The following is a 27,920-nucleotide window of genomic DNA, read 5'->3' as shown; positions in this document are numbered from 1 at the left end:
ACAAGAGAACAATTAAATGTAAAGTCTTCTTTATTAAATAAACTTAAAAGATAAAGCAAACTGTGCAGTTAAGAAAGACAACAACGTGGCCAAAGGATTTTTACAGCAGAAAACAAATAGCGGCAAATGAGCATTTCAGTCTAGCAGCCAAACTGTCCTCATTTTTATGGAGTTAATTTCGGTCCTCAAATTGTGACTTGTTTTTTAAAAGATATGCTGCTAGAAATTCAATGGGATTGGGTGGTCTGCAAAGAAAAAAAGTAAATCAAAAGCAGTTATTTTTTATTATATGAAATTAGGTAGCTGAAGGACGAATCATCTTCCCTTAAAAGCAACATAACTTCTCCCAAACATTTCTAAGCACCAGTTTAGGGATGATCAGCTATCAAGAGTGACTCTGTAAATTTCCCATAGTATGTCCAATGAGAAAGATTTTAAAAAAAGGTCTTAGTCACTGCAAGTTCAGTGTTACAAAATGGCTACAACAATTACATACCTAAAACCACAGTCTGTAAGCATAAATACTGTATGTACATCATTGGATATGACAGCATGTGCTCATTTCTTTAACTTATGCCATTTAAAGTGAAACTGAATCTGTGATTTTTCCTTAAATTTTTTTTTAGTGGTTATTGTGTATCTCAGTGTATTAGTTGTTTTCACAGTTTCTGGCAAATAAAAGGAACTCAACAAATCTTCAAGTTTGAGAAGTGCTGTAACTTGCAAGTAGTAAATAATAAACACTTTTCATCACTGGCCTTAGTCTGTAGTTTGGTTGTTTTTTTTTTTTAATAACTCCTCCAGCTATACCATGTGAATCCTGCTAATCTGGATTCTGTCCACAGAATAAATCACATACTTATTCCACAGTAGGTCAAACCAAAGGTCTGGCAGTGAGCAAATATGCCTATAAAGAGCACAAAAACAACAACAAAAACATGCAGAGATACTTCTCGGGACCACCCTTTTGACTTCCAAGCCTGTACCAATTCCTGAGCTAGCACCTTAATAGTCCTGAATGGATTCCTCTACAGTTTTGACCAGCTGCCTCTTAAGAACAGATAAAATGTTAATGTCCTCAATGAAAAGAAAAAAAAAAAAAAAAGCTGAATTGTCTGATCAGGATCAGCCCTTTTGTTTGTTTAAAATTTGTTTTGTTTAATTTGATTACTGTATCACAAGAGATAATAAACACTCCATCACAATCCATCATCTCTGTGCTGTGTGATTTAACAGGCTCCTAATATGTTCGTCCACAGAAGTCTCTTTTCTAATCTCTATCATCTAATCAGTCACTCTGTATACACATAGCATTCCATACTTCTGACTTTTTCACATTCTACCAGAATACAGGGGAATTACACATAATACTAAAAATACAAGTACTTCACAAATTTAAAGAGTGACATTATGCTTGTTTTTTACCCTTTATTTTAAAGTTGATTTTACCCCTTCAATTTCTAAGCTTACCATCCAGAATTTATTTTTGATTAAAGCAGTCCATTGGCATATACATGTAACAGTTTAAAGACGATTTTCCACAAGGGTAGCTTTCAGTTCAGAATCTAACATTTTGTCAGTAGTGTTTTTCACTACCCTCAGAGGTCCACAATTTTGTCTTTACTTGAATTCAATGTCACTTTCTGTCAGCTTAAATTTTTCATGGCAGTCTTCACGGTTTTATGAAGTTCCTGCACAATTATTTACAATTTATCAACTTAACACACAAACAGAAACTGAAACACAAAACTCCCTAATCTATTCTGTAAAACTCATTACCAACTCAAGTCTCATTATCAACTTTTGTCATATCATTATAAGTAATCTTTTCCATAATTATAGTGTTGAGCTTGTTTCACCATGAAAATTCCAACATTTACTTCTACCCTCTATCTCATATCTTCCTTCCCATGAGTCCCTCATCCATATAAAGGTGTTTCCTTTAATACCAACAGCAATTAACTCTCTTTAAAAGCTGTTAGTGAGTAATTATGTTAAAAACGTTTTTGAGATTTAAAAGACAGACTGCATCATCTGCATTCCTCTTTATGTATGTTTGCTGACTCCTTCAATAAACTCAAAGACATTTAAAAGACCTGACAAAAATTGTGTTGACCTCCTCCCAAATATGTCATTTATCCATATGCTCACTATCCTGGATGGTAATTTCTACTGAATTCCAGGCATGATCATCAGACGTACTGGGGTGTTCCCTGAACATTTCAATATTCCTTTGAAAAAGAACTTAGCATCCACTAGTAACTTTCCTGTTCAATTTTAAGCAGTAGATTACACAGCAGAGCTGACAGTTCAGCTTTCTTACTCCTGAGGGTTTATTATGCTCAGCTGAACAGCCAGTTTGACCTGGCAGGTTCATACTATTCACATTTTAACCTGTATGTTCCCCAACCCCTGCTATCAATGATCCAATTTCACTCCTGTGATGAGTGCCCATACAGAAGCCAAAAAAAAAATCAAGGCATGCGGAAGGGAAGGAAAAAGTTTGCCTGTCACACAAGTATCCAGAGTGTAAGGGTGGAGTATTAACCTTGGGCTGTGTTTTACATTGAGTCTGCAGCAGAACTCCCACAGTTGTCAGCTGAAGATCTGCACATCCAGCAGGTGTGCACATGGGTGGACCTCCCTAGGTGCCTCATTTTGCTTAATTAGCTGTCTGTACACTGCAGCTTAAATTCCCAACTCCTTCTGAAGTTCATAAACTGTAGATGTTTTTTCTAACTATAGGTGCCATGATGCAATCAATTATGGCCATCTATACCAGGTTTTGATTGTATTATTTCAGTTTGAGAGATGGTTACACACAGTACAATTTGCCACTAGTGAGGATACACCAAAAGGCTAGAAATTAGTTTTGTTAAGAGAAAGACCTGTTGGTTGTTATTGAAGGATACTTTCTACACTGACTAGTAAAGAGGGGTGGGGCATCTCAACTGCATAATCTTTACTCAGAGGATAAACCATTAGTCTGCTTTTTACTGTGTAGACAGAGCAGGCTCAGCCTCACCCTTAGAAAGTATTTTAATCTCTGTCAAAGACGCATGTCATGCCGGATTAGTATTTCCTTCTTTTAAATGTTAAGCAGAACTCTTTATAATTCCACACTACAAAAATCTTCAGAACTAGAACATCCTCTTACCTTGCTTCTAAGGTGAATTATGTGATAAAATTAACAAAACCCCTTCTATTTTTCCCTTTAAAACTTTTGCAGTAGCATATCTCATTGGGAGATCATGAATTCAATAAAGAATTCAATAAAGAACGCCCTGCAGAGTCAATCACAGTAATTCACAGGTTCATAAACCTGTTGCAATGACAATCTTACAAAGAGCAAAACCATATTCAGTGTGTGAGGCCTCAAAGGGGCTGCACTGCCCAAGTTTGAGAACTACATTTTCCTAGGAACACAAGGAACACAGAAGCATCTTACCTCTCTTTTGCAAGAACAGCAAGTCCCTGTAGCAAGATAGGTACAACTGTCTGATCCAAGTAGGCACGCGTGGGTAATGACTGAAGATCCACCTTCTGCTTTGATGCTTTCTCGGCATTTAGTTTCTCATTTTCTACTATCCTCTGAAGTAAAAAAAAACACACCAAAATGGTGAATGAACATTGGTAATAGCAGCCACACCTACTTTGAAGTGTGTGTGAAAAGTACCCATCTCTGCAATTCGATGGCCATAATTTCTTTACATAGTTTAAGAATATTTAACTGCACATTTTTCCTTGCACAAAAACCTAATCCAAAGGAACCTTCTGTTAAATTCCTATGCTTTGGCGAAACATTGTTTAGAAGGTTTAAGTTTTCTACAAGAGAAGACATCCAATCACAGTAATTTTTATTTCTGCTTTTGCATTCACTGATTTGGACTCTACATCACTAAGACAGGAGTGAGTACTAACAAGAGTCTCAGTTACATGGCTCCTGTAGACATATGCTTCTAAAAAATGCTAAAAGCACAAGGAATTCAGGTGAAGCCTGATAAACGGGACTCTGCTAAAGTTAATCCTTTGTGACTGCGCTCTACCCAAGTGTGGATGAAAACTTTAAAGAAAACATATGCAAAATGCTTCCAGATACTTTTTGATCAAGAAGTGCTGAATCATCTTATGCCATTAACTGTAATTGAAAAGTGATAGCCTTTCACTGCTAGTAAGCCAAGTATATTAAATGTAATGTACATGAATCTACTGACACAGGACCAATGTGTTATGGTTCTGTAGGAACCATGGAAGCTGAGGCACAGAGACAAGCAGTTATCAGAGATAAGTCTCAGAAGATTTAAGAATAGTTTCTGCAAAAGCTTAGCACAGAATAGCAACTTATCCCAAAGAGAGACGGAAGGCTTCTCTTTAGTAGGAAGAGTAAATAAATGCCATGGAGTTAGAAAGTGATTGTCCCAGTATACCCAGCACACGTTGAGCTTAATGTAGATGCTTTTTTTGTGCCATAATATATAGTAATAAAACAGATAATAATTATAAGATACTTAAAAAAATAAAACCCAACTAATTAAAAGACTCATTATTTACTTCAGTGCCATTTAGTACAATGGAAGTAGCACAACAGAAAATATATTTACAGCCATTTCTGCAAGGGACAAGTATTGCTTAGCACCGCAGATAGTATTACATTTTCTGAAGTTAGACTCAGGATTCATCTTTTTTCTCCTGATCAGAAAAGTGACTTCCACTGCAACAAAATCTTTGTTACCTCTACATTTTCAGTGAGGCCGTATTCAGAATGAGGATTTTCTGGAACCTGTAAAATAACACATAGTTAGCAAAGATAAGATGCTCCCTTTACACATATAACATAAATCACATAAAGCATTTCTTGCAATACCTGTGGCTGTCCCTCCATAATCTGTTCTCCCTCCATGTTTCGAAAAGTGAAATTTGATGGACGTACAGGAAGATCTTGGAAAGCAATAAAACAACCGGTTAGCAGGCTAAGCTGAAGCCCATGAGAGTTAAATGGTATTGCATCACTTGGTTACCAATGGTTACCAAGGCACAATTGCAAGAAAGCAGAGAGAGTTGCTCCGTGCTCCCCCCCGCGCCAAACTTGAACTGGTTTCTCCCGCACTCAGAACCCAGAAGTGCCTTTAAGTTTCGCGTTATGTCCGCTAAGGAGAGCAGTAAGGGGATTAGAAAACACAGCACTCATTCCTCCCGGAAGCCGGAGCGATCCCTTTCCCTCCTTCCTTCCCTCCTTCCCCCCGTCCGTCGATCCCTCCTTCCCTCCGTCCGTCCGTCCCGCGCCCACCCCGCGCCGCAGCGCCCAGAGCCCCCTCGGGCAGGGCCGGGCTGGGGGCCCGCCGCAATCGCGGGCCACGTGCGGCCGCCGCCCCGGCCGTGCCCCGGCCCCCGCGGGGGGAGGCGGCCCCGCCGCAGGGCTCTCACCGCCGGTGGGTCCGGGATGGGCGGCGCGCCGGGATCGGAAGGACACTGGATCCGGGAGACACCCCGCGCCGCTCCGCAGCACCCGCGGCCGCTGTCGCGAGCTGTTTTGACGTCAGTGAAGCGGTCGCGCGGCCGGCCCCCGGCGCACTGCGCCTGCGCGGGCCCCACCCAGCCCCGGGCGCGCGGAGGGCGGGGCGGGGCGCGGCGCGAGGCGGGCGGGGCTCCGGCTCCAGGTGTCCTGAGGGGAATAAAAGGCGGGCTGTGTTCGCTGCCCGGTCAGCCTGGGGCTCTGGGGTATGCAGGTGTGCTCGTGGTCAATGCGGCCTGCTGTCTGAGGAGGTCACTGAAGAGTTCACGAAAAATAACATTGCTGAAGTTGATTTAGGTCTGAAAGCGGGGTTTTGTTAGTGGAATAACCTCCCTAAGCTGCACAGAGTGTGTTTTGCATAAAGGTGAGTGCGGGCCGTAAATTGTCTCTCTGTTAAGAAAATCGCAGCTGCTCAGCTTTCCCTAGGGGTCAGCTTCAGCCATCCTGTCCCGACTTAAAGCTGTCAGGAAATGGAAGAGTGCTGCTTCTGTAGCACCCTACTGCTGTTTGAACATCTGCGCCCGGCTGCTCTGTTTTCTTTTCATTAGGAATTAAATGTGGGGAAGAACTTCTTACACTGAAGGTGGCAGAGCCCTGGAGCACAGGCTGCCCAGGGAGGTCATGAGGTTTCCTTCTCTAGAGGAGACAATCTGATTCAAAACCTGCCTGGATGCATTCCTGTGTCACCTCCCCTGGCCGGGGGCTGGGCTAGATCATCTCCAGACATCCTTCCAACCCTAATGACTCTCTGAATTCTTTGTCTGGTACTGTGGTTTGTGCTAGTGAATTAAAATGCCTTAAGAATATGTTTAGGTCCAAACTGATGAAGTAGTTTTATTTCTGTAGGTTTTGGGGTGTTTTGTTTTTATTGAGGTGTTTTTTTGGGTTTTTTTAAAATAAATTTTCTTTTTTTGTTTTACAAAAATAAGTCTACTTCTTTTTCTGTCTTCTTGCTACAGTGATGACTATGCACGTGAATGATCTAGTTGATGCTCCCAAAAAATTAGTGAAATGGAGGCATAACAGAAAATGCTGTCTTTTCAATAGGTTCTGCTCTGATGTGATCATCTGGTTGTGGTAATAATGAGGTGAGTGCGTAAATAACTTTGAAATAATGTTTGCAGAACTGACAATGTTACTGCAGTGATAAGCAGACTCAAAAATTAGTGCAGTCAATCACAGATTTGATAGTCAACTGAAGAACTTGGAATTAGAGCAGAACTGTGTCCTGTCTTTGTGTCTATTTTAGTACCTAGTGCTGCCAAACTTGCCTGATGCTAAAGAGGTGAGGTGAAAACACTGAGACTTCTTCACTGAAACTTAGAACAGGAATACAAACAAATTCTTAATGTGAAGAGGTAGAAGCTTTTCAGTCAGTTTTGAGCCTCTCTCTGAATGTTTCATCGTGTTCTAGTAATGACGTTTTAGAAAATTGTATTTAGAGGTCGTGTTGGGGAAGAAAAAAGGTTTTCCAACTTGCCTTTTTGTGCAATGGTGAATCGTGGTGTCAAGGTAGTTGCACCTTTGATTCCTATGACTGTAATGCTGCTCTTCTCAGGTTACCAAATCTTTTGCCGAGACACCAGAAATATCTCCTGTATTTCACAAGTTCTCAATCTTCAGAGTAGAGTCAACAGTTGCCCACTCCAGAGAAGAAGGCTTTACCTCTTCCACCCCTTGCTGGTGTTCATCAGAACCCTTGATGAGCCAGGATATCTCACTAACCAGCAGAAAGCCACAAGCCACTCACTGCTCTGATGTGGTTTAAGGGTTTGTGCCTTTTTTTTTTTATTCCCAAACTAACATGAATTTTTGCCAAATTATTAATTACAATGGTTCACTGGCAAGTCAAATGACTGCTAGCGTGATCTTAATAAAAAAGGGTAGGGAAATTCAACTTGCAGAGCACTAAAATATTTAATAGCTACAATAGTGAACTGGTTCTGTAGGCTTTCACTAAAAGGATTAAGACTGTTTCACAATTTCTCACGGATTTCTGCTTTTGAAGGTGTTTTGGCTTAACATGTTGTTATGCCCCTAAAAGGTGCACTCTTTTGTTGTCATGATACAGTCACATGATTCACAAAGGTGTCATTCTAAATTTTTTAAAGAGTAAAAATAAGGGAATAAACTGACTAGTCAGGATTGATTGAGATGTTGTCACTCAATCTGTCCTTGTTAATAAACTTACTCCTTTGGTGGCTTTTCTATTTTGCTCAGGAATGGGATGATACTTTAGATAGTAGTGGGATAATAAAGACAACAGACCAATAATCTGTTTTTACAGGTTTATTTCACATTTCACAATGCTACTTATTGTTAACACCACTTAAAGCTTCTGGAATTTCTTTGGTACTACAAAATCTGTTAAACTTTTATATCAGTAAACAAGAGATTTTTTTTTAAAGACATGTACTAAAGAAATAAACTATATATAGAAATATACTACATATATACTATACTGTATACAAAAGAAATTTCTCCACTCATGAGTGGGCTGGAACATACTTGATAATATTTTCAAAACAGAAATACATAATCCTTCTTGCAAAATAGAGAATAAAAATAGTTAATGTACATCGCTGCATTTTTTTCATTACTGATAGGTTCACTAATAATGGTCTAGGTCATTAATAGTTATGTTTGTATATTATTTTATATATGATAAAATTCTGTATTTCATACAGCAAGAAAACTATACTGTGTACTGTTCTGTCATTAAAGGAAAACCACTCTGTCATTTAAGAAAATAAATACATGTTACCAGGGAAAACTGGAAGTAACCTTATGAGGCATGAACAAACAAGAAAAAAAACCCAGTAGTTTTATAGTAATTTTGGAAGAATGAATAAAATATTGCAGACAGTAGTGATTTTAGTTTGGCATGTCCTTTTAATTAACATACCCCACTTGCTTGTGCAGTGAATTACCTGTCTACAGTTTTGGGACTGTCTCAGCTCCTGCATGCAGTTCAGAGGTGCAGCAGGCAGATGATCTGACATAACCTAGTACCACTCAGTATTTTATTTATAGAACACACAGCGTGCAACAAAGCAAAACAACGGCGAAAAGGATCAGCCAACAGATAAGGCAACCACAACGGGGGGACGATTGGAGCCGAGAGGGAGGTGTTTGCTCAAGCGGTGAATGTAGCAGTAGGCACAGAAATGCTGGTGTATGGATGCCTCCCCTAGGGTGCTGGACCAAAGGTACCAGAGCATTTTTAAGGTTCGAAATAACCAAAGGAGTAGGGAGCTGGAGGATCTATCTGTTTGGTAAAGACACAAATAAACATTATAGCTGGGTAAATAATTGGCGGGGGCTTGGACAACTTTTGGTAAGGAGAGTGGAGTAAAGATTTATTTTTTCTCCTCCAGAGCGCTGTATCCATAATGCATAGTGCCCTCCATTAGCTCGCTGCAGGGAGGAGGCAGGCTGTCATTGCCATTAGAGAGCCGCGGAGCAGACAAAGCACGGGCGCACACTCCCGGGAGCAGGCACACCGGCGGAGCCTGGCTGCTCCCGCCTCTCCGTGCCGGGAATTCCCCGGGCTCTGCCCGTGTGCCGCTCCAGTGACTCCAGGCGGAGCGGCGCCGGGAACCTGCGCTGCACCGTGCCTGGGGGGCGGCTCGCAACCCCAGACACAATAACTAATCCTGTTAAATTATTCATCGCCCGGCCACTCGGTGCGTTTCAGGGCCGGCTCTGGAGGGCCTGGCCAGGGCTGGAGCGGCTGGTGCTTCCAGCGTGGAGGTGCGCTCTCCACAGCTCCCCATAGGAGCCTGGAGCACGAGGCCTCTTCTCCCGGGCAGCCGGCGAAAGGACGAGGGGACATGGCCTCAGGCTGTGCCAGCAGTGGTCCAGACCAGACTCTAGGAGGAATTTCTCCACTGAAAGGGTTATTTAACATTGGGATGGACTGCCGGAGGAGGTGGTACAGTCACCGTCCCTGACGTTCAATAAGTCCGGACGTGGTAGTTAGTGCTGCGGTCCAGTTTCACATCGGCCAGAGGCTAGAGTCGATGATCTCAGAGGTCTTTCTCCACCGCATGGATTCTGTGATTCCGTGCTTTCCCGGCCCAGCGCTGAGGGCGGCCCCTCGGGCCGTGGGAGCCCGGCACCCCCGGCGCTGCGGGCGCCATGCCGTCCCTCCACAGGGTCAGGCGCGGCGCCGCCTCTCCCCGCCCCCGGCCGGGGCCGCGCGCAGCCCGCCCCCCGTCCCTCCCCCTGGGCCGGCCGAAAGGGGCGTCGCCGCCGCCGCCATCGCCATGGCCGGTTGTTGTCAGTCCCTGGCAGCGGGTTATGGCGACGGCGGTGAATGAATTCTCCGGGCGGCCGAGGGAAGAAGAAGGGCTCAGCCGGCTCCAGTTCCGCGCCTCCGACCGCCGGCGCCTCTCCGTTCTCGCCGCCCGGGCCGGCGCCCCCCGTGCCGCCGGCGGGGGCGGCGGCGGCGGCGGCGTCCCCGCACAAGCGGAACCTGTACTACTTCTCGTACCCGCTCTTCGCCGCCTTCGCCCTGCTCCGCTTCGTCGCCTTCCAGCTCGGGCTGCTCTTCGCCTGGCTCTGCGAGCGCCTCTCCCGCGGCGCCCTCATGGCCGCCAAGGGCAGCAGGGCCGGGGCCAGCGACGCGCCCGAGCCCGGCGGGGCGCCCGAGACGGTGCGGGCGTGCCACAAGCGGGCCTTCGAGTGCATCTCCATGGCTCTGCGCATCGACGAGGACGAGACAGGTAGGGAGGGAGCGCCCGCGGCCGCTCGGGGTGCGGGGGGAGGGCGGGAAGGCCCTGTGCCTTCCCAGACCGCGTTCAGCCGAGAGCGAACAAAAACCGCTGGTGAGAGAAATGCGGGCTGCGGACGGTGCGTGCGGGGGTTGAGCCGTGCTGTGCCCGCATGCGGCGGCGGTGCTTTGGTCCCCGGCCGCGTCCGTCCCTGCCGCAGCCTCCAGGTCGGGTCACAAAGATGCGGCTCGGGCGCGTTCCCCTTGCAAGACAAGTGTTTCTATTTCTCCCCAAAAACTTACGAGTTTTTGCCGCGGAGGTCTGGGTGAGGCGATTTAAAAATTGCGGGCGGGTGTGTGACTGTAACTAGCCTTCACCAAGCCAGCCGGACAACAAAAGCACCAAGGACAATAATAAGGGTGCATCCTATAATGCGCTGCCTGACAAATGATGAGAGTGCTGAAGCGAGGCTTCAGGCTACTTGGCCCTCGGAATACTCATTTGAGTGGTGTGATTTTAAGGAAAGAAATACTTGAATTTTGGCAGTTTCTTAAAAAATGTTTTTCTTAAATTCTTTGACACGCATACTCTTAAAAATTCTATAAATCTACTGCTGTGTGATGAGAAGACCTTAAGGAAGATGTTTAGGGTTCAATGGAATAAAACAGAGGAGTGAATTTTTTTTTTTTTTTTTTTTTTTTTGGTAGAGCAATAAAAAAACCCAACCAAACAAAACTCTTGATATTGAATTTAGTTTAATTATTTTTTCTAAATGCAGAAGCATGATTCTGTCAGTGTGCCAAAGGTAGGCCTTGGGGCATGCTGTGGTGGCTTTTAAAATTCTCTGGAAAGGTCAGCATGCTTTTTACTAAACTTTCAGTTGAGCAGTAATAAAACTTCTATCCTTAGAGGAGGAGATTAAAAATATAGGAGTAGGCCTTCAATTGAAGCTACATGCTGAGAGCCCCATAAAAGCGTGGGATGTGTCCTTCTTCACGTTGATGATTTGGGAGTGGCAGTGGTGTGCTCTGGGAGAGGAAAAAAATCTGCACCATGTGCAGCCAGGTTAGTTCAGCACAGATGTACAGCGAGAGAGCACTGAGGGTCATAGGAGCAAAGCATGAAAGAAGGTGAGCTAGCTGAAAGCTTCGGTGGTGTTGATGATTGCTCTGTGAGGAGTAGCAAAGTCTTGCCTTATCAGGCACCTGTTCCAGTGTTGTGACCTTTAACTGCTGGTGGTTTGGAGGGTAAGCCCTTAAATACCAATTTTAACCATGGACTTACTCTGTAGATGCCTTTAGGGTGATCATACATGAATTAGCTGCACAGGCCACACATTTAGTAAGATGATCTTTGCTGCTAATATGAGCAGTTGCACAACTGTTACAGTCCTGCAACTGCACTGTAATTCCACTGAGAAAGAGCTCCCTTTAATACACAGATTTGTCATTTGCTTATCTGATTTTACCAGAATATTTGCCTGTCTTTGAAAATTTTCTGATCTGTAAACAAGCTTTTTATAGCTTCAAAGAAAAAACTGTATATTAGACATAGTGTGAAATTCTGAATTGTCTAATAGTCTGTTAGTTATGTGCCATTTTTGCTGTTGTGGGAGCTATGCATACTTTAGTAATTTAGACAGCACTTTTGGTAATGTTTTATGCTTCTGAATTAGTAGGGCAATTATTCTTGTTTTGGTATTTTCACAATTAAGCTTAATATCTTTTCCTAAGAAGGCCGTGTGGTGTGTTGACCCCTGCAAGCAATTACGCATCCACACAGCTGCTTGTTTACTCTTCTTAGTGGGACTGGGGAGAGCATAGGAGGATCAAAAGTGAGGGGGGAAAAAAAGTGAGAAATCTTTCTAAGCAATTATTCCCTTGGAAGAGAGCCCCCATCCAGTTATTCATCTACCCAGGTTTTTATTGATGAGTATTATACTGTATGATGCAGAATATTCTGTTGGGTCAGTCATCCTGCTAGTGTCCTCTCCCAACTTCCTATGCACCCTCAGCCTACTCACTGGGATCTAGATGGGAAAAAGAAAACCTTCAAGTTGTGCTGTTTAGCAATATCCTAAACGTTTCTGTGTTATCCACTGTTTTAGTCACAAATCCAAAACACAGTGCTATTGGGGCTGTTGGAGGAAAATGAGTTCCCTTCTGCTCAATATGGCCAATAGCAGCTATGTAGTCAATAAAGCCAGTATAGCAAATCAGCAACTTCCAAGGAATGTGACATTTATTGTATTTTTAATGTCATAATCACTGAGAACTAGTCAACCATTCTGTGGGCAGTTGGAGTACAACCTTTGCAAACAGCTCGGTGTGGTATTGTGCTTTTAAAACTTCCTCCATTTAAAAGCTGGAAGTGAAATTTTAGTGATGACCTTGGCATGTTTGCAGCTGCCCCGAAGAGCAACAAAGCAATTCAGGCTTTGTTTGCAAAGTTGGCTGGAATAATCTCAAACTGGATTTTTATTTAGATATAATCTGTATTAGATTTATGATTTACACTGCAGTTGAAGCTGTTTCTGTGGGTGGTGAGCAGAAGATGCTTAAAGAAAAAGTCTGAAGAGAGGATTGAAGTAATTCACCTTGGGTGATGTAATTTATCTAGATTTGTCCTTAACAGTCAGGATATATGAGGCTGGTGAAGAAAGGGCAGTAATGAAATGTCTTCCCAAGTGTGTGGTGTTCATGACTATAGGCAGGTGTTCTGTGATATGTGGTGGTACAGAGAGCAAAGGATGAAATTATCTGCACTGGCAAACTTGCCAAATGTTACTATTAAGAGATTTTTTTTTTTTTTTTTTTTTTTTTTTTAATCTGAAGAAGAACAAGGGAAAACCCTGAAGAGGTTTCTAAAAATGAAACTGAAATATTTTTACTAACACTGAAATTTGCTAGAAAATAGGTTTGGGACTGAAGTTATCAAAAGATTTGAGTGTAGAAGCACAACCGCTGGTAACTGTCACTGAGGAATAGGTTTGTGAAACGTCATCTGAAACTAGAGTAATGATATCTGAAGGTTCATGGTCGGCATTTTTAGGTTTTTTTACCAATAGTAGCTTGTTAATGCTGATCAGGTTTTAAATTCTGATACCTAATCTGTTATATTGCTCTGGTGAAATGCACACTTAGTGTGATATAATTGTGTTGCAAAAGTATTTTTCCATATGCAGGCAAATGTATTTTTAATGCAGAGTATTTATGGAAAGGGAGAATATGAAGCAGATATTAATAGGTCTTAAGTGGCTGACTTGCAGTCATGGTATCACATAGCTTAGGTCAGGCATAGGCATGTTCATGGTTGTGTTTGCTGTAATATCCATTCAGCATGTGGCTGGTGCAGAGGTGTGCTCTAACTCTGCTTGTGCTTCATGTGAAAGCTGGCACACACCTGTAATGCAGCAGTTTCATAATAGCATAAACAAAGAAATACCCTCATGACTAATGAGCTGCACTGTACAAGAGTTAACCAGAGAAGAAGTGTCTCTCATCTCTCTCACACAGTGTCTTACACTTGTTGCTTTTTTTCTTGAGTTTCTGTGCTTCTGGTGTTATTTTGACTGTTGTTAATGTTATTATTGGCTGTCACTGGAAGATTAAGAGGCACATCTCTTGTTGATGTTCCAGAAGTAGAAACTGTTAATTTCATCATTCCTGTTAGGAGTGAGTATGTGGGGGTGAGATTTTTTTATCTTTCTTAATTGGGCCGGGGGAGGGGGGATTTATTTCTGAAAGACAGATGAAGAATTTTTCTTAAAACAGGCAAAAGTGATTTGAGTTTGGTGTAGTACCTGATATTAATAGAAAAGCTTATTTGGTATTTAATAAAGTTGACAGTGTCCCTTTAAGACTTTATTTAAATCACAGGATTTTGTTCAAATCTCTCTTCCTCTCTCTTACTTGTTTTATGCAGCATTATATAGAATCATTCCTAAGCTTTAATTCGTTCAAGAAAATAATGGGCTCACTTCCTTTTTAAGCAGGACAAAAGGAACAAGCTGTTGAATGGTATAAGAAAGGAATTGAAGAACTGGAAAAAGGAATAGCTGTCTTAGTAATTGGTCAAGGTAAGCCAGTTTTGAGTTTTGTGGAACTGATTTTGGTTTATGGCTTCTTTGAAGTGAGAAATCAATATTACTAAACATAGTAGGGGCTAGGAGCAGCTTGCTGTATGAATTATTTCATAAGGATCTTTCTTACTCCCATTTTAGCTGTAGGTGAGCACTGGTCCATTTCTCTGTTCCACCTTAATATTCTGGTTTATGTCACTTGCAAATCTTGCTCCAAATATTTTCAGACTCTGCAAAATCATAAGGAGTTCATGAACACTGTTAAGCAAAACACATGATTTCTTATATAACGGGAGTGCCAAAATACCAAGTTTTGATTTGATTTGCTGAAGTTGACAGTTCATGTTCTCACTTATGCAGAATTTTATATTCCCTTCAGTATAATGTAAAAAGAAACCCCCCAATTTGGAATGGCTTGACATTGTGTTTCTGAGTAACTTAGGCCAAAATAACTGAACATGTCCAACAAGGGAAGAAAGCCCACATCTCTCTATGTGGAAACATTTTAATATTTAGAGTAGAAGCAGGTATGTACCATAGAAGTATGGGTGTAGTGAAGGACTTGCTGAGAATTTCTGTCCTCAAAATAATAATTATAATAATAGCAACCCAAATTACCTGCCCCAAATCTAAACCTGTGTTTTTGCAGACTTACATTTTGTTTCTCAGCTGTAAGTATATAAATATATGTGATCTTACTTAGGGTGCAGTCCAGTGGCTTTTGATAGAACATGTATAAATTGCCCAGTAAAAAAAAAAGAGCTTGACTTGTACAGACAATATTTCTTAGGAAGTGGTGGTGTTAATTCTGTGTGTTTTGAAATGTAAAGGGACACAGTCAACTGAATTTAAGTCTGTTAATTTTGCCAAAAAGAATTCTCTCAAATTGTACTTGCCTCTCAGTCACTTTTCAAGCTTTTTGAAAATCTTTTTTTATTTGGTTTCTGTTCAGAGAAATGCAGAGACAAGGGACATACTAGATCAGCATGAAATGTTAGGTAATATGCAAAGCAGTGTTTGGGTTCCCATCACTCCATAAGCACTACTGTAAAGCAGATAGTGTAAACTAACTTTAAATTCTTGATTTAATAGGAAGCTTTAGAGGTTTTTTTCATTAGTTATGTAATGAAACTCCATAGTGGAAGGGATAGATAAGGGGTGGGAAGAGGGAAGGCTGGGTATCACTATTTTGGCACTTAAAGTTAATTTACGGAATTGTGTTTTAACATGGATTTTTCTTTGTAAGGTGATCAGTGTGAACGGGCTCGACGTCTCCAGTCTAAAATGATGACAAATTTGGCAATGGCCAAGGATCGGTTGCAGCTTTTAGGTACCAGTTACAATTCATGACTTTAGAAAGTTTGTAATTATTTGTGCAACTTCATTTAATGCATTCTTCTAAAATATTACTTAGATTTTTAAAGTGAAGTAGTCATTATCTTTGTAGGATCTCTTTAGTTTAATTTTTAGTTGAGAGTAAGTGCTGTTGATGGATTTTGAAAATGGAATTTCATGACCCACTTTCAGGTATAAAAGTAACTGAGAAGTCTTTATATCATAGCACACTTGATTCATAAAATGAGGAAGTCTTGATTAACTCCTGATGGAGTTTGTTCAGGATTTTTCATTAGTACTGTAGTGAAATTCATGATATATTGCTGATCGTGAGTGCCAAGTGTGCTTCCTATAAGTATAACTACTTCATATTCTGTTGATTTTGCTGTCACTTATATTAACAATTTTCTTTATTATTGTTAAATAGTAATAGTGATGATGATGATAATAATTATCTAACATCATGTAGACCATAAGGTTGTGAAATTCCAATTTTTTTGATTCTTTTCTAGTAGTGTTCTATTTTAAAATTAGAAGGTAAGGTCACTTTTTTTTTGAGAAGCATAGTGTTATATAGCTTAAGCTTTATTATAATTAAGTATTGTATATAAGGTCTTAACAGAGTAAAGATCCTCCCATCAAACAACTGACCCATGGCTCTGTGTAGTCTTTCCTCTAAATTTAAAACTTTGAAAATGCTTTCAGCTCAGTCAAATTAAAATAAGTTGTTTTTGTTTGTTTGTTTGTTTTAATTGCTCTTTAAGGGTACACTAACCAATGTACTTGATTTTAACTTCCATATCTCAGTGTGATCTTACCCTCTCTTGTGTGTAGTTTTACTAACTCATTCTTCTAGGGGCATGTAGAGCAGATGGGCAAATTTTGGCTCTTTTCTCTTAGACTTTGTGTTTCTGTGGTCCTAACTGGTGGTTCACAGGGAAGTTGTGACATCCCCAAGGAAGTGAGCCCCATTTGTTTCCCTTGGGTTCCTAATGTCTTTAGTAAGTTTTGAAAAAAACGGAAGGGGATAGGAGGTAAAAGAGACATCTGTCTTTTATGCTTTAATATGGGTGTTTCTTGCTGCAGTTTTACTATATGGAGTCTTTCCACTTACTAGAGTTACAGGCTGACTTGTAGAGGTAATATGAACTAGGGGACTGCAGAGTGAAAGTGGTTACATGCTAGCAAACTTTGATAAGGTATGGCTTGTTGCACATATCCTAATGGCAAGTTATGAGAATTTCAAGAAAAAGTTTGCTGTTCCTCAAAGATTGAAGTAATAGTGTTTGTGTTTTGTGAGTAATGCTTCATCCTTGCTTGTATTACTTTAGTAGTGCTTGAAGTGTTGATAAGTTGCTTACTTGCTGTGGTCTGATCGAAAAGAAACAAAGGGTAAAATTCACAAAAAAACCCTGAAGTAGATTCATCTCTACTACCAGAACGTGTGATCACATCCTATTTGTTTACTTCATTCAGAGTGCAGATTGAAAGGTAAACAGATAGGATAGTGTTTATTAGGTTAGTTGAGGTAAAATAATGTTTTATTTTTATTTTTAAGTTATCAATTTAGTATTTTGTTCTGCCTGGGTTCTTGTTAATTTTTACTGGGGAGGTGCTTCATACAATGTACCTAAAAGCAAAGTTCAGATATGAAAGGAGCAAGTGAAGTCATAGGCCCTTTAGGAAGACAAAATGTGTGGTTTGGAGAGATATTTCAGTGGCTTTAAATCCCTGCAAGTTTGATCATTAGGGTTCTATTTGAGTAATATGTTGGTGCCATCTATCCAACTTTGAAGTATTGGCAGCACCTTTATATTGTTTTTGTACGTCATTTTGGATTTTGGAGAAATTTAAGGTAATCTAGAGTTGAATTCCATGTGCCATTCTAAACACACTTTTAACCTGTTACTTACAGTAACAGATATTTGGAAGTTTTTGAGTGATGTAGAGATCCTTTTGTAGCTGAATGAAACATGAGGCTCTTGAAGCTATGATAGTTTAATGATGGGATTTTTTGTGTGAATTGATCTCCTAAGAGTGTAATCTGCTAGCTTTGTGAAATATCTCCCTTTCTTAAGTCAGAATAGGCAAGTCCTTTATTGCATTAGCTGAAAGGATAAAACCAACCAGATAATAATACCAAATATTTCATCCTGCTTGCTAGATGGAGATGTGATTGCAGACTGCCTAACTCAAATGCCTTCCAGTCAAGCACGTTTCATTGGTAGTACATAGATAGCAAAAATTAAATCATGCTGATGACAGCTGTCCATTGAAAGTGCTCAGTGTTGTTGGTCTTTTTGTTGTTGTTTTATTTTTTTAAGTGTTGCACGACCTCACTGGTGGGGGTGCTGGGTACCACTGGTGAGGGTGTGATGTCTTTTAATGTTGAAAGAGGATGGAGCTACCTACAGTGGATGTTGGGTTTTCTATTCTGAGCCCTGTTTTCATCCTGAATCTAAATTATGTATCTTACTCTGTTTAAGCTGTACTGTGGCACTGTCTGAAAGCTGAAGTGACTGCTGGTGTGTTTCAGGTCACCTCAAGGAGACTTGATCACTTGGATAGTCCATTGACAGTATTGGGATGTGCTGGCTGTCAGGGGACTTTCAAGTTTGATTTGGTGGTGGTACCCCATTTTTGACATGGCTTAGGGTGTGTTAGTTGACCTTGCTTTCATGGTCTTCACCTGGCCTCTCCTGGATGACTGATCACCCACGTTAGAGTCATTAAATTTGATGTATTTAGAATGACAGGCGGGTATTTGTTTTCTACAATCAATACACTTGGAAGCTTGTTGTTCCTAAAGATAGATGGCCAGTGCAGCACTATTCAGTTCTAATGCTCTTAATGTGTTTTACCTATCTGTGTTTTCTCATTTTAGAGAGGCTTTTTATAGGGGTACAGGAGAGGCTTTTTATAGGGGTACAGATTTCTGTCATGACAAGTACCTTCCTGTGTATTTAGTGTATTTTAGTTGAAGGGTGTATGTGACACATAATTCAAATATATGTCATCAATATCCACTTTGGAGAGTATTAATATTCCTCTATTCTGCCTGTATAGATAGAATCTTCAATGGACACCTTTTGGAATATTTCTTCAATATTTTCTTGGAGGAAGGAGATGGAGCTTTTTGCTTCAGGCTTATGCTGCAGGGTAGTATTTTTTTAGTAGAAATTAGTTTCCTTGAATTCAAGTTCTAGTGTTGCCTGAGTAAGACAGTGGCTTGTAGTGTTGTTTGGTAAGTTTATGTCAGCATTGTGTTATCAAGGTAAAATAATGAATGAGAATATGGAAACATTCTGTCAGTGTCTGGAAAAATAGGGAGAAAGCGTTTAAATGGAAGATGATGGTATCCTGTAATTCCCTGGGATAGTATTTAAAAGCTCAATCTATTTTATTTTTGATAATCCAGAGGATCCTATAGCTGTACTGTCCTTAAAGAAAGGTGATATATTTGCTTTTTGAAATTTTATGTTTAATACTAAAATTCCATGTTAATAGGTAATGTGATGAGAGGACTGTGAATTGAAACTGGACAACAGTTGGATTACGTTGTTTCTTTTACCTTTGGCTGGAGCTCTGGAGTTCCTGAATTGATTATTGTGGTAGAACCCCAATGCCAAATTGTGTTGAAACAAGTAGTATTTCCTGAATTCCTGCACAAGCCAATTGATTATTGTGGTCGCTTACTAGAAAGTCTTCTTTGTTAAACTCAGAAATGTTCTCTTCAAAACTCAGCTGATTATCTATCTTAAAAGTCTATTAATACTACTTTTGCTTCCTAAGCTTTCTCTATGTTATTTCCATTTGGGTTGCATGCACTAGGCAGGAAATAGATGATTCTGCTGCTTGCTTTGGTAGTGCTGTGTCCACTAAAGTAGTACACTCTCTGCAGTCAGTCATACTAAAAGGAATTTACTTACCCTTCTGGAGAGGAAAGTAAAGCTAATGAAGGTAACTTCTAGGCTGTTCCAGTGTGACTGACATTTTTTTTGTTGTTGTTTGACTCTTCAAAGCTTTCAATTTAAATGAAGTAAAACCTTGTATACACTTATGAATCTTGAACTTTAGCTTTTCGTATTTGCCAGTGACTACCAAGATTTCATTCTAAACTACATCTTGTTCAACCTAAATGTTATTAAGTTATCACTTTAATTATGAGATGTAAAGATACTATTCAGGAAAGCTAAGCAGTGAGTGATGAGGAGCAGGAAGAAGAAGAAAGGAATGAAGCAGAAAGATTGGAAAAAGATCTGTGAAGGGTAAAGAAGCCTAAGGAAGAGGAAGTGCTCATGCTTGTTGGTTGTACCATCTGCAGGCTCTGAATGGCACTCCTTCCATCCAGGTCATTTATGATTTTAATTGTGTACACTTTCAGTAGAATTTGTCTGCTTTTGCAATATATGCTTTCATATTATCAGAGGACATTGCTTCTCTACTTGGCATCTCTTTTCTTTCAGCTTCTTGGCAGTATTATCTTGTGGGGGAGAGCAGAATGAAAAAAAAAGGGCAGGGAATGACTTGTATCCTTATGTATGCCTTGCATCCTTACAGACCATGGTTGGTTTTTAAAATAAGAGGGGTGTGTGTGAAATAAAGGTTGGAGAGGCAGTAAAGGGCCCCAGAAGTATGGCCTAGAGGTTTTTAACTGCAGTGGGAAAAGTGGGAGTGGTAGCTGGGCTGCAGAGAGCAAGTACTCCTTAACTTTTGTGTTTGTAGCCTTACACCTCTTTGACTTATGGTTTGGCTGTTATTTGTTACTTCTCAGAGTTAATTTCTTTATCCTTAACCTTTAGCCTTATAAATATTGTATTCAGGTGTTTCTGAAGTTAATCTTCCTGAAGAACACAATTTGCATGGCAACTTTATTGAGTTAATTTCAAGGCAATTGAAAAATATCTAAATAGAGATTCAAAAGATATCACTGTAACATGTATATGTTCTGCTTGAAGTTTGAAGGTTCCTATAAAATGTTAACTGGCTGTTACTTCTTAAGTGGAACATTCATTATGTGGAGAAGTGAGGACTCCTTACACCTGCTTGAAAGTAACACCTTGAGGAGGACTTTCAGAAATGTGTTATCAACATAAATATTTATTAAATGAAACTGGGTTAATCCTGAACATTGTTTTTGAGAAGTAACTGCAATCACTAGACTGGAAAGATTGTTGTAATTGACTCAGCCATAAAGGGTGAGTTTTAATGCTGTTTTCAGTCGTACTCATACTAACAGAATTTTCTTACACATTTGCTGAATGTGTAGAATAGATAGAAATATTCCTTTTATCTTTAACTATAACAAAGCCAAACTTGACATTTCTGTGTTCAACATACATAAATTTTCTTGGTTCATTTTTGGTTTTTGTTTGTTTATTTTGTCCTTTTTCCTCCCTCCCCCTCTGTTCTACTGTGTAGAGAAGCTGCAGGCAGTTTTGCAAATTTCCAAGCCGCAAATGGAGGTCTATAATGACAGTACTAACCTGGCATGCCGCAATGGACATCTCCAGTCAGGTGGGTTTGGTTTCACCAGCACCAGCTGAGGGGATGTCTCTCAGTTCCTGATGTATTACAAGGCAATAATGCAATGCTATATTCTGGCCCCACTAGCTTTAAAAGAAAGTTATTTGTATTTCTGTTTTTAAAGGCATTGTATGAAGTACATTCCATCCTTTCCACGGCTTTGACAACACTGTTTTATTTCGTAGTATTCAGTTTTCTCTTGCAATGACTATCCTAGAATTCAAATCTGTTTACCAAGGCAACATTTTAGAAAATATTTCTAATGTAATATTCTTCAAGTAACTACCTCAAACCTGTTTTAGAAAGTGCCAGTGTTGGATATGCAGGTTATATGTTGTGCTTACATTATTTAGCTCTTCCTTTATGATATTGTGAATATGCATTAAGCAACTTTAAATTTCAGGTGGTTTTTACATCAAGAAAGTGTTATGCAATTGAAATGAAGGGGGAATGACAGCAGCTCATGCATTTTTTCAAAAAACATTGTTTTAATCCTTTCCCAGAAGACTGAACCAAACTTGCTAACATAGCAGAAATAAACTTTTTTTTTGTCCATAAACATGGTGTAAAGTTGTGGAAGTCCAAGGATTACCCAAAATACTGAACTTCTGCAGCTGTGGGATCCCTGATCTAGTACCATGAAAGTCAGGCTATTAACAGGCATCTGGATTTTTTAAATGGCTGGTGGCTGTGCTCTTGTGCTTGCTTTTTCTTTCTGGGGTGTAGGGTGAGGGAGTGTTTTTATACGAGCTTACTAGTAATACAGTTTTTCCTTAAAAGCTGGGTAAAAAGGTGGTTATGCTTCAATCTGCTAATCATCCTCCTGCTGTTCTTCCTTTATACATGTAAAACAGTATTTTCATATGGACAGCTCTAATAATTTAAAAACACAAAGTAGATGACAGAATTTCTTAGAAAGCTAGGAAATCAGTTTGCAGGCTACTTCAGATAAGAGGGCTGTTGTCTACCTGAGAAGGTAGAGGTACTTCAGAGGCATTGAGCCACAGGGCTCTGGCATAAGTTTAGTTTTCTGTCTGTGGAAAGTATTACCTGCCCTGTTGCCTAATCAGGTTGGACTTGTTAAAAATTCAGGATTTTATGAATCATTCCTAGTTTTAACATAAGGAGTCTTTTTGCCCATTTGGTCTAAAATTACATTGCTTTCTTGTATTTGCCTTTAAAGGCCAAAGTCTTTACAGATGTTTTTGCTTCATAATTTTGTATGTGATTCTATTTTCACAGGCATGTTAGACATTTTTTATATTCCCAAAGTGTTACTGATTTGAGATTCTTTGTTCTCTCAAGATTCTATTTGTGTCAGCCTTCGTGACCAATTTACTTGATTCTTACACAAATGACTGCCTATCCCTTCAGCATTTGTGGTTTCCAAAATTACATGAATAGCTAGAGAATTTTCTTGAAAGTTTATTTTCAAGACATCAATAACTTGTCTAAAGGATAATAACAAGTAGTCTTGACCCAAACTTTTACTTGGAAATAATATTAATTTAATATTCATCATGCTTCTTCTTATAGCAGTCTTAAATTAGAGGTAAAACCATTTGCCCATATTTTCCCCTTCAAATGTGCTTGTTTGCCTTTGCATTGTGAATTATTTTTTTTCTTTTTTTTTTTTTAAACAAGATAGGGAAGGGAATTATGCCAGTCTTGCCAAAGGCAGAGTTTAAGTTTTATGAACTCATTTATGAGTCATGCCATACTTAGAGTATTACAGTAATTTCAGTGTATACCATTTTACATGTAAATCTCAGCCTGATGGATGGCCAGAGAAAGCATTACATTTCTATTACCTCTGCATGAATACTGTGCAGCTAGCTAGCATTTCATCTCAGTTTTGACATGGAAGATGTTGCTGGCTTGTCTTTAATAGAAGACATATACTGGCAATGTTTGTCATGGTGCAAAAGTTCTATTTTTAATACTGAAGTTTTCAAAGGAGTTCCCCAAGTGGAAGAACAAGTAGCAGTAAGATTGTCAAATTATGCTCTTAAAAACAAAAGCAGATCTTTGTGTCTCTGTCAGTTCAGAAAGGAGAACAGCTGTAATTTCTAGCTTGTGTAGCTGTGCTACCAGTGAAAACATGCAGCATGTCCTTCTTAGTTGCTGGTGTTTTCTGTTAAAGCAGCTTTTCTTACTTGGATCTACCTATTTGAAAAATATAAATGGAATTTTTGAAGAATTGCAATTTCGGGGGCTATTGTGAATGCTGATCAAGAGTAATGATCGGTCTTGTAATTGCTGCAAGTTTTAAGCAGCAATTTAAAGGGGTTTTTTTTTTGGTTTTTTTAAATGAAACTACATACATAAAGTTACAGATAATTTTAGACTAGTGGGTTTTTCTTCTAACTTGGTGTCCACAGCCCATGTACAGTAACTTGTTTTAGTCCCTTTATTTTACTTACCAATAGGCAGATGTAGGGAATTTCTGAGGAATGTTCCTTGATAATTTTTAAGATATCACAACTAAAGGCTAGAAATTGTTCTGCAGTACTGGAATTGCTGCTGTTAATTTGAATTTAAACTTCCTTTTTGGATGCTTAAGAAGTTAGAGACTCATATAAGCTTGTTTATTGACATGTGCTTTAATCTGGTTTAAATACAGAAAAGAAAATATAATGGATTTGCATTTTAGAAATATAAAAGATGTTGTTATATTAAATAAATGAGCTACAGCTGCACAATTCTAAGATTGTTTTGCATTTTCAGATATTTAATATAATCAAGCTTCTCTTAGATTTGTTCAAACATATTTGTACTTTATCTTTAAAACCAGTTTAATGTAATAAGTATCTATATAACATAATAAGTTTTAACATTTCTCTCTGTAAGGGAGTCTGAAATTGGGCACCTTTGTCTTCAGCTTATCACAATTAAACCCATAGAAAGCTCCAGACAAAATTTTGCTACTTGCTTGTTTGTAATTTATATTGTGTGTGTATTTGGATGGCAGATGAAAATTGCAGGGATGCTTTCAGGACCAGACAGCTATTATGTCTGTGTAATCCAGTAGTGTTAGCCTGGAGGTATAAAGTAAATTATTCTGTCCAGAATTAGAGAGTAAAATCAATCTGATTAAGCATCTGTTAGTATACTATGAGTATATATGAAGTAGACAGTTGAAGTGTCCAGTGTTTCAGACACACTTGAAAAAATTCCATGGTGTCTCTTTGTGATGAGAACATGTTTTAGGTACTTCCTTACTTTAAACAGAACAGTGAAACATTTGGCAAAAGGCTACTGGAGAAATTATGAAGGCATTAAAGTAATTTGCTATGTATTTCCTGTCTTTCAGTAGATGAAAAATAAAAATGGGTATGAAATGTGTTTGAAGGGGTTTGCATTTGCTACAGCAAAATATCTGTCTTGCATAATGAAACAGTAGGAGCTGTCTCACATATGATGTTCACTTAAATACCTCATGCTTTAGAAATTGATAAACTTTAAAAAATTGTAATTCTGAATGAAATGATAACATTTTTGTTATTTCAATGAAAATTTCCATATAAAATGAAGCTTCCCTGGAATTGACATTCAGCAAACAGCTACGTTCAGGAGGTGTTCATCAGTGCCTTCTTTATGTGCTACTCACCAGGACTGACAACAAAACATGTAAACTTAGCAGTCTGGAGTCCTGGAGGAGTTAGAGGAAATCATAATTTGTATTAATTGTTTCTTGTCTCTTTTCACTTCTTTCCACCTTTCTGTTTCCAGCTTCCTGAAATACTTCTTACTACATCTTACCTGTGCAATTTTATGACCCTCAAAACTGCAGTATCTGTGTATTGTTCTCAGTGTGTGGGAGTAGTTCTGGGAGAATGAGATAATTGAGCAGCATGTTAGGGTAAAGGACATGGAGAAAAACTGATTTAGGTTTTTGAAGCCTTCCCATATTGACTTCAAGCCAGCTGTGCAAATGAGGTTGAGGTGGCCTAAAAAAACCCCAGCCAAATGGAGCGCAAGCTTTTGATTAAATTGGATCAGTCAAAGTGCTGAGTAGCTAGAAGTGTTAATAGATTAATATACTTTTTTTTAAACTTGAAAGTTACTGAGTGTGCCTAATTCTAAAAGAGTTTTTGACTTGGAAATTCCTGTGCAGGAATGACTAAGTATCCCACTCTGGAGCTTTGTGTGTTTTAGTCAGTAGCCAGTTTTGGTGGTTTTTCCTGTTTTGGTTTTGGTTTGTTCATTTGTTTTTAAGAAAAAACATGTTACAGGTAAATATACTTAATTATATTTTTCAAGTTGCCTTGTTTTTTGCATATTGATACATCTGCATTGTTTATTGTGACCCCTGCAGAGTTTCTGTAACACTAAAAAGGGGTGGATTTGTGACTGAAGAACTACTTCAGAAACTTTTTCACTGATTTGTTAAGGATACCTGCAGGGTGTGTAGAGATTTGGTCCTGGTAATATGTTTAAAGAGGCTGACAGCATAGAAGTAATTAATTGATCATTCCATTATACTGTTTGACTGAAATATTCTTTGAGATTTTTAAGCACAATATTTAAAATTACAAGGCTTTTTACTTAGAGTATTTATCATTGAACTGCAGTGTTGTAAGTTAAAAATTTTTCATAGAGTCACTAATTTCCTTAAAAATCAGAGTTCTTTGGCCTGTTCCTTAAGACTTGCAGGTCAAACTGAGTTGCAAGTTTCTACAATCCTGGTGAAGACACTTGTATCTCTTTTGAATTACCTTACCTCTGATGCCCTATTTCTCTTACCTAATCAAAAGACTCCTTAATCCTTTTAAAAGGATATAAAATAAGATAGTATTTAATTGCAGACAACAGTACTGTACTAGACAGTTTCCAGTAGTGTATTCCCACCACAAAAAAAACCCCTAATCTAAAGCTATACTCTAATCTTTAACCAGCCTGACCACCCTACCTGCTTGCTATATCACCTTCTTTCCTCTTAATCTCTGATTTGATGTGTTACACTTTCTGTGCCAAGGAACTTTATTATGTCATGTATTCCATATGGAGAGCATAGACATCAAGTGCTGTTTTGTTTACACTGCATCAGAATGGCTTTTTGTAGTTTGATGACCTGTGGCCAATATTTCAAGTTCATCTGTCACCTAATTTGAGATGTTCAACTTCATCATGAAGGTGAATAAGTAGTGTGAGTGGAATGTCTGGTGATGTTTAAATATATTTTAAGACTTAATTTTTAATGTAGGAAGGTAAGCTGCTTCTGTCCATTCAGGATTTACTTACACCTCAAGATTCCTAAAGGGAAAGCAAGTTGAGAGAAAAAACACCTGACACTCACTTTCAAGTATAATTCCTACCATAATTTTTCCAGATTAAAATGCGTTGCTGAAGCTTTTGTTTGCAAAGTGCTAGATAATGTTAGGTGGCATTCAATTAACTAGCCTGCTAGCATACCTTAAAGAATCAATACTCTGAATCTAAAGGCTTGAAATTTGGGGGTTTTTGTAATGATTGTTGTTAAGAGTTCTTGAGAAAGAAGACAGCAGAATGCAAGCCAGAAGACTTTACATCATGAGGAATAGATTGTATTCTTCCCTTGATAACAGGACTAACTTATCTCTGGGTTTTAGGATGGCCAGCTAAGGTACATTCTGAGAGATCCTAAAAATTAGAATTTTAACTGTAGGTGAAAGCAGCAGTCAATGTCCCCTTAAAAATACTAAACCTCTTTAGAAATGTGCCTTATTCTTCTATGATGTGGTATTATATGTTTCAACAATTCTGTTTTCTAGTTGCAGTTTGGTAAAAGTATGACTGCTGCAGATGTTCTTATGACACTGGTTTTCTTTATAGAAAGTGGAGCAGTTCCAAAAAAGAAGGACCCCTTAACACACACGAGTAATTCCCTTCCTCGTTCAAAGACTGTTGCCAAATCCGGATCCACAGGCCTTTCAGGTCACCACAGAACGCCCAGCTACAGTGGGGTATCATCATCTGTGTCTAGACCAACATCTAACTCTACACCTTCAGCTCACAAGGTATAGTGAGGTTATTCTGGAACTAGACACTTGAAAAATCAAGTGTAAATTCCAGAAGAAGCTTTGGATTTAATGCCTTAATTTCAGTATTGTAGTGGCAGAGAGTTTTTTTAAAAATCGGAAACTCCCAATTTTTAGCCAGCCTCTTGAGGTAGGCTGCAGAGTGGACTTTAGAAATTGGAGGGCATCAGGTGGGTTCATGGGCAAAAGAATTTTAAGTATAATCACAGTAATACCTACTACTTGTTTTTAAAATTGCTGAATGAAAGTTACCTAGAAAAAAAATAAATGTCACTTCTAGTATGTAAAAGATGGCAGGAAAAACCTCTTACTCCAGAACTACAAAATTTTTCACCTTACATGTTCTTCCAAAGTTTGTATGCATGCACAAGTTGTTTTGCAACCACATTGAAAAGCAAATTATGGTTAGGCTGGGACTGAAACACAGAAGTAAATCTATAGTAAGAATACAGAAAAATACAGCATTTCTGTTGATCCATCTTTTCCCTTCCATCTTCTTACCCAGTAAAGTAGAATAAAGAGCAGAATGGGCTGAACATAACTGTTCTGTTAAAACATTATTCCTGCTATAATATAATATGAAGACTTTTAAGTGGCCTCTTACTAAATATGGCAGCAGGAGGAATTCTTGCTTATAGATATTGAGAACCTGAGATGGTTTGTAGTGCTTATTTCCAGAGTATGATGGGGGAAAATACTGTAGTTAAATAAATGAATTATCAAACAAAAAA

General features: G+C 39.2%; 2 protein-coding genes across 8 annotated transcripts in view; one reads left to right on the top strand and one right to left on the bottom strand.

The window, feature by feature from the left end:
* Positions 1 to 12: 12 nt before the first annotated feature.
* On the bottom strand, positions 13 to 9,946 carry DPY30 (dpy-30 histone methyltransferase complex regulatory subunit). Of its 4 annotated transcripts, XM_079327665.1 has the most exons (6): positions 5,425 to 5,444; positions 5,029 to 5,147; positions 4,865 to 4,938; positions 4,733 to 4,780; positions 3,449 to 3,591; positions 13 to 245 (listed from the first exon to the last, which is right to left on the bottom strand). In XM_079327665.1, the coding sequence occupies exons 3-6, from the start codon at positions 4,898 to 4,900 to the stop codon at positions 173 to 175; spliced, it is 300 nt and encodes a 99-aa protein (XP_079183791.1). In that variant the 5' UTR covers positions 4,901 to 4,938; positions 5,029 to 5,147; positions 5,425 to 5,444; the 3' UTR covers positions 13 to 172. The 4 variants fall into 4 exon arrangements, with proteins under 4 accessions (XP_079183791.1, XP_079183794.1, XP_079183793.1 ...); XM_079327668.1 differs by lacking the exons at positions 5,029 to 5,147; positions 5,425 to 5,444 and adding an exon at positions 9,943 to 9,946; XM_079327667.1 differs by lacking the exon at positions 5,029 to 5,147 and having other exon boundaries at positions 5,425 to 5,570.
* SPAST (spastin) overlaps positions 9,735 to 27,920 on the top strand; it is a 35,482-nt gene continuing 17,296 nt past the window's right edge. Inside the window, exons 1-5 of one of the 4 annotated variants that reach the window (XM_079327529.1) lie at positions 9,735 to 10,239; positions 14,222 to 14,305; positions 15,555 to 15,638; positions 21,065 to 21,160; positions 26,984 to 27,168. In XM_079327529.1, the coding sequence (XP_079183655.1) occupies positions 9,831 to 10,239; positions 14,222 to 14,305; positions 15,555 to 15,638; positions 21,065 to 21,160; positions 26,984 to 27,168 (858 nt within the window). In that variant the 5' untranslated portion in view covers positions 9,735 to 9,830. Of the gene's footprint in view, positions 10,240 to 14,218; positions 14,306 to 15,554; positions 15,639 to 21,064; positions 21,161 to 26,983; positions 27,169 to 27,920 lie in introns of all 4 variants that reach the window. The other 3 variants (XM_079327528.1, XM_079327531.1, XM_079327530.1) reach the window with 3 other exon arrangements.

Source organism: Erithacus rubecula (genome assembly GCF_903797595.1).
Source record: "Erithacus rubecula genome assembly, chromosome: 2".
Taxonomy (NCBI): Eukaryota; Metazoa; Chordata; class Aves; order Passeriformes; family Muscicapidae; genus Erithacus; species Erithacus rubecula.
The sequence above is the reverse complement of the archived record's forward strand: the minus strand, read 5'-3'. Positions and strand labels throughout refer to the sequence as shown.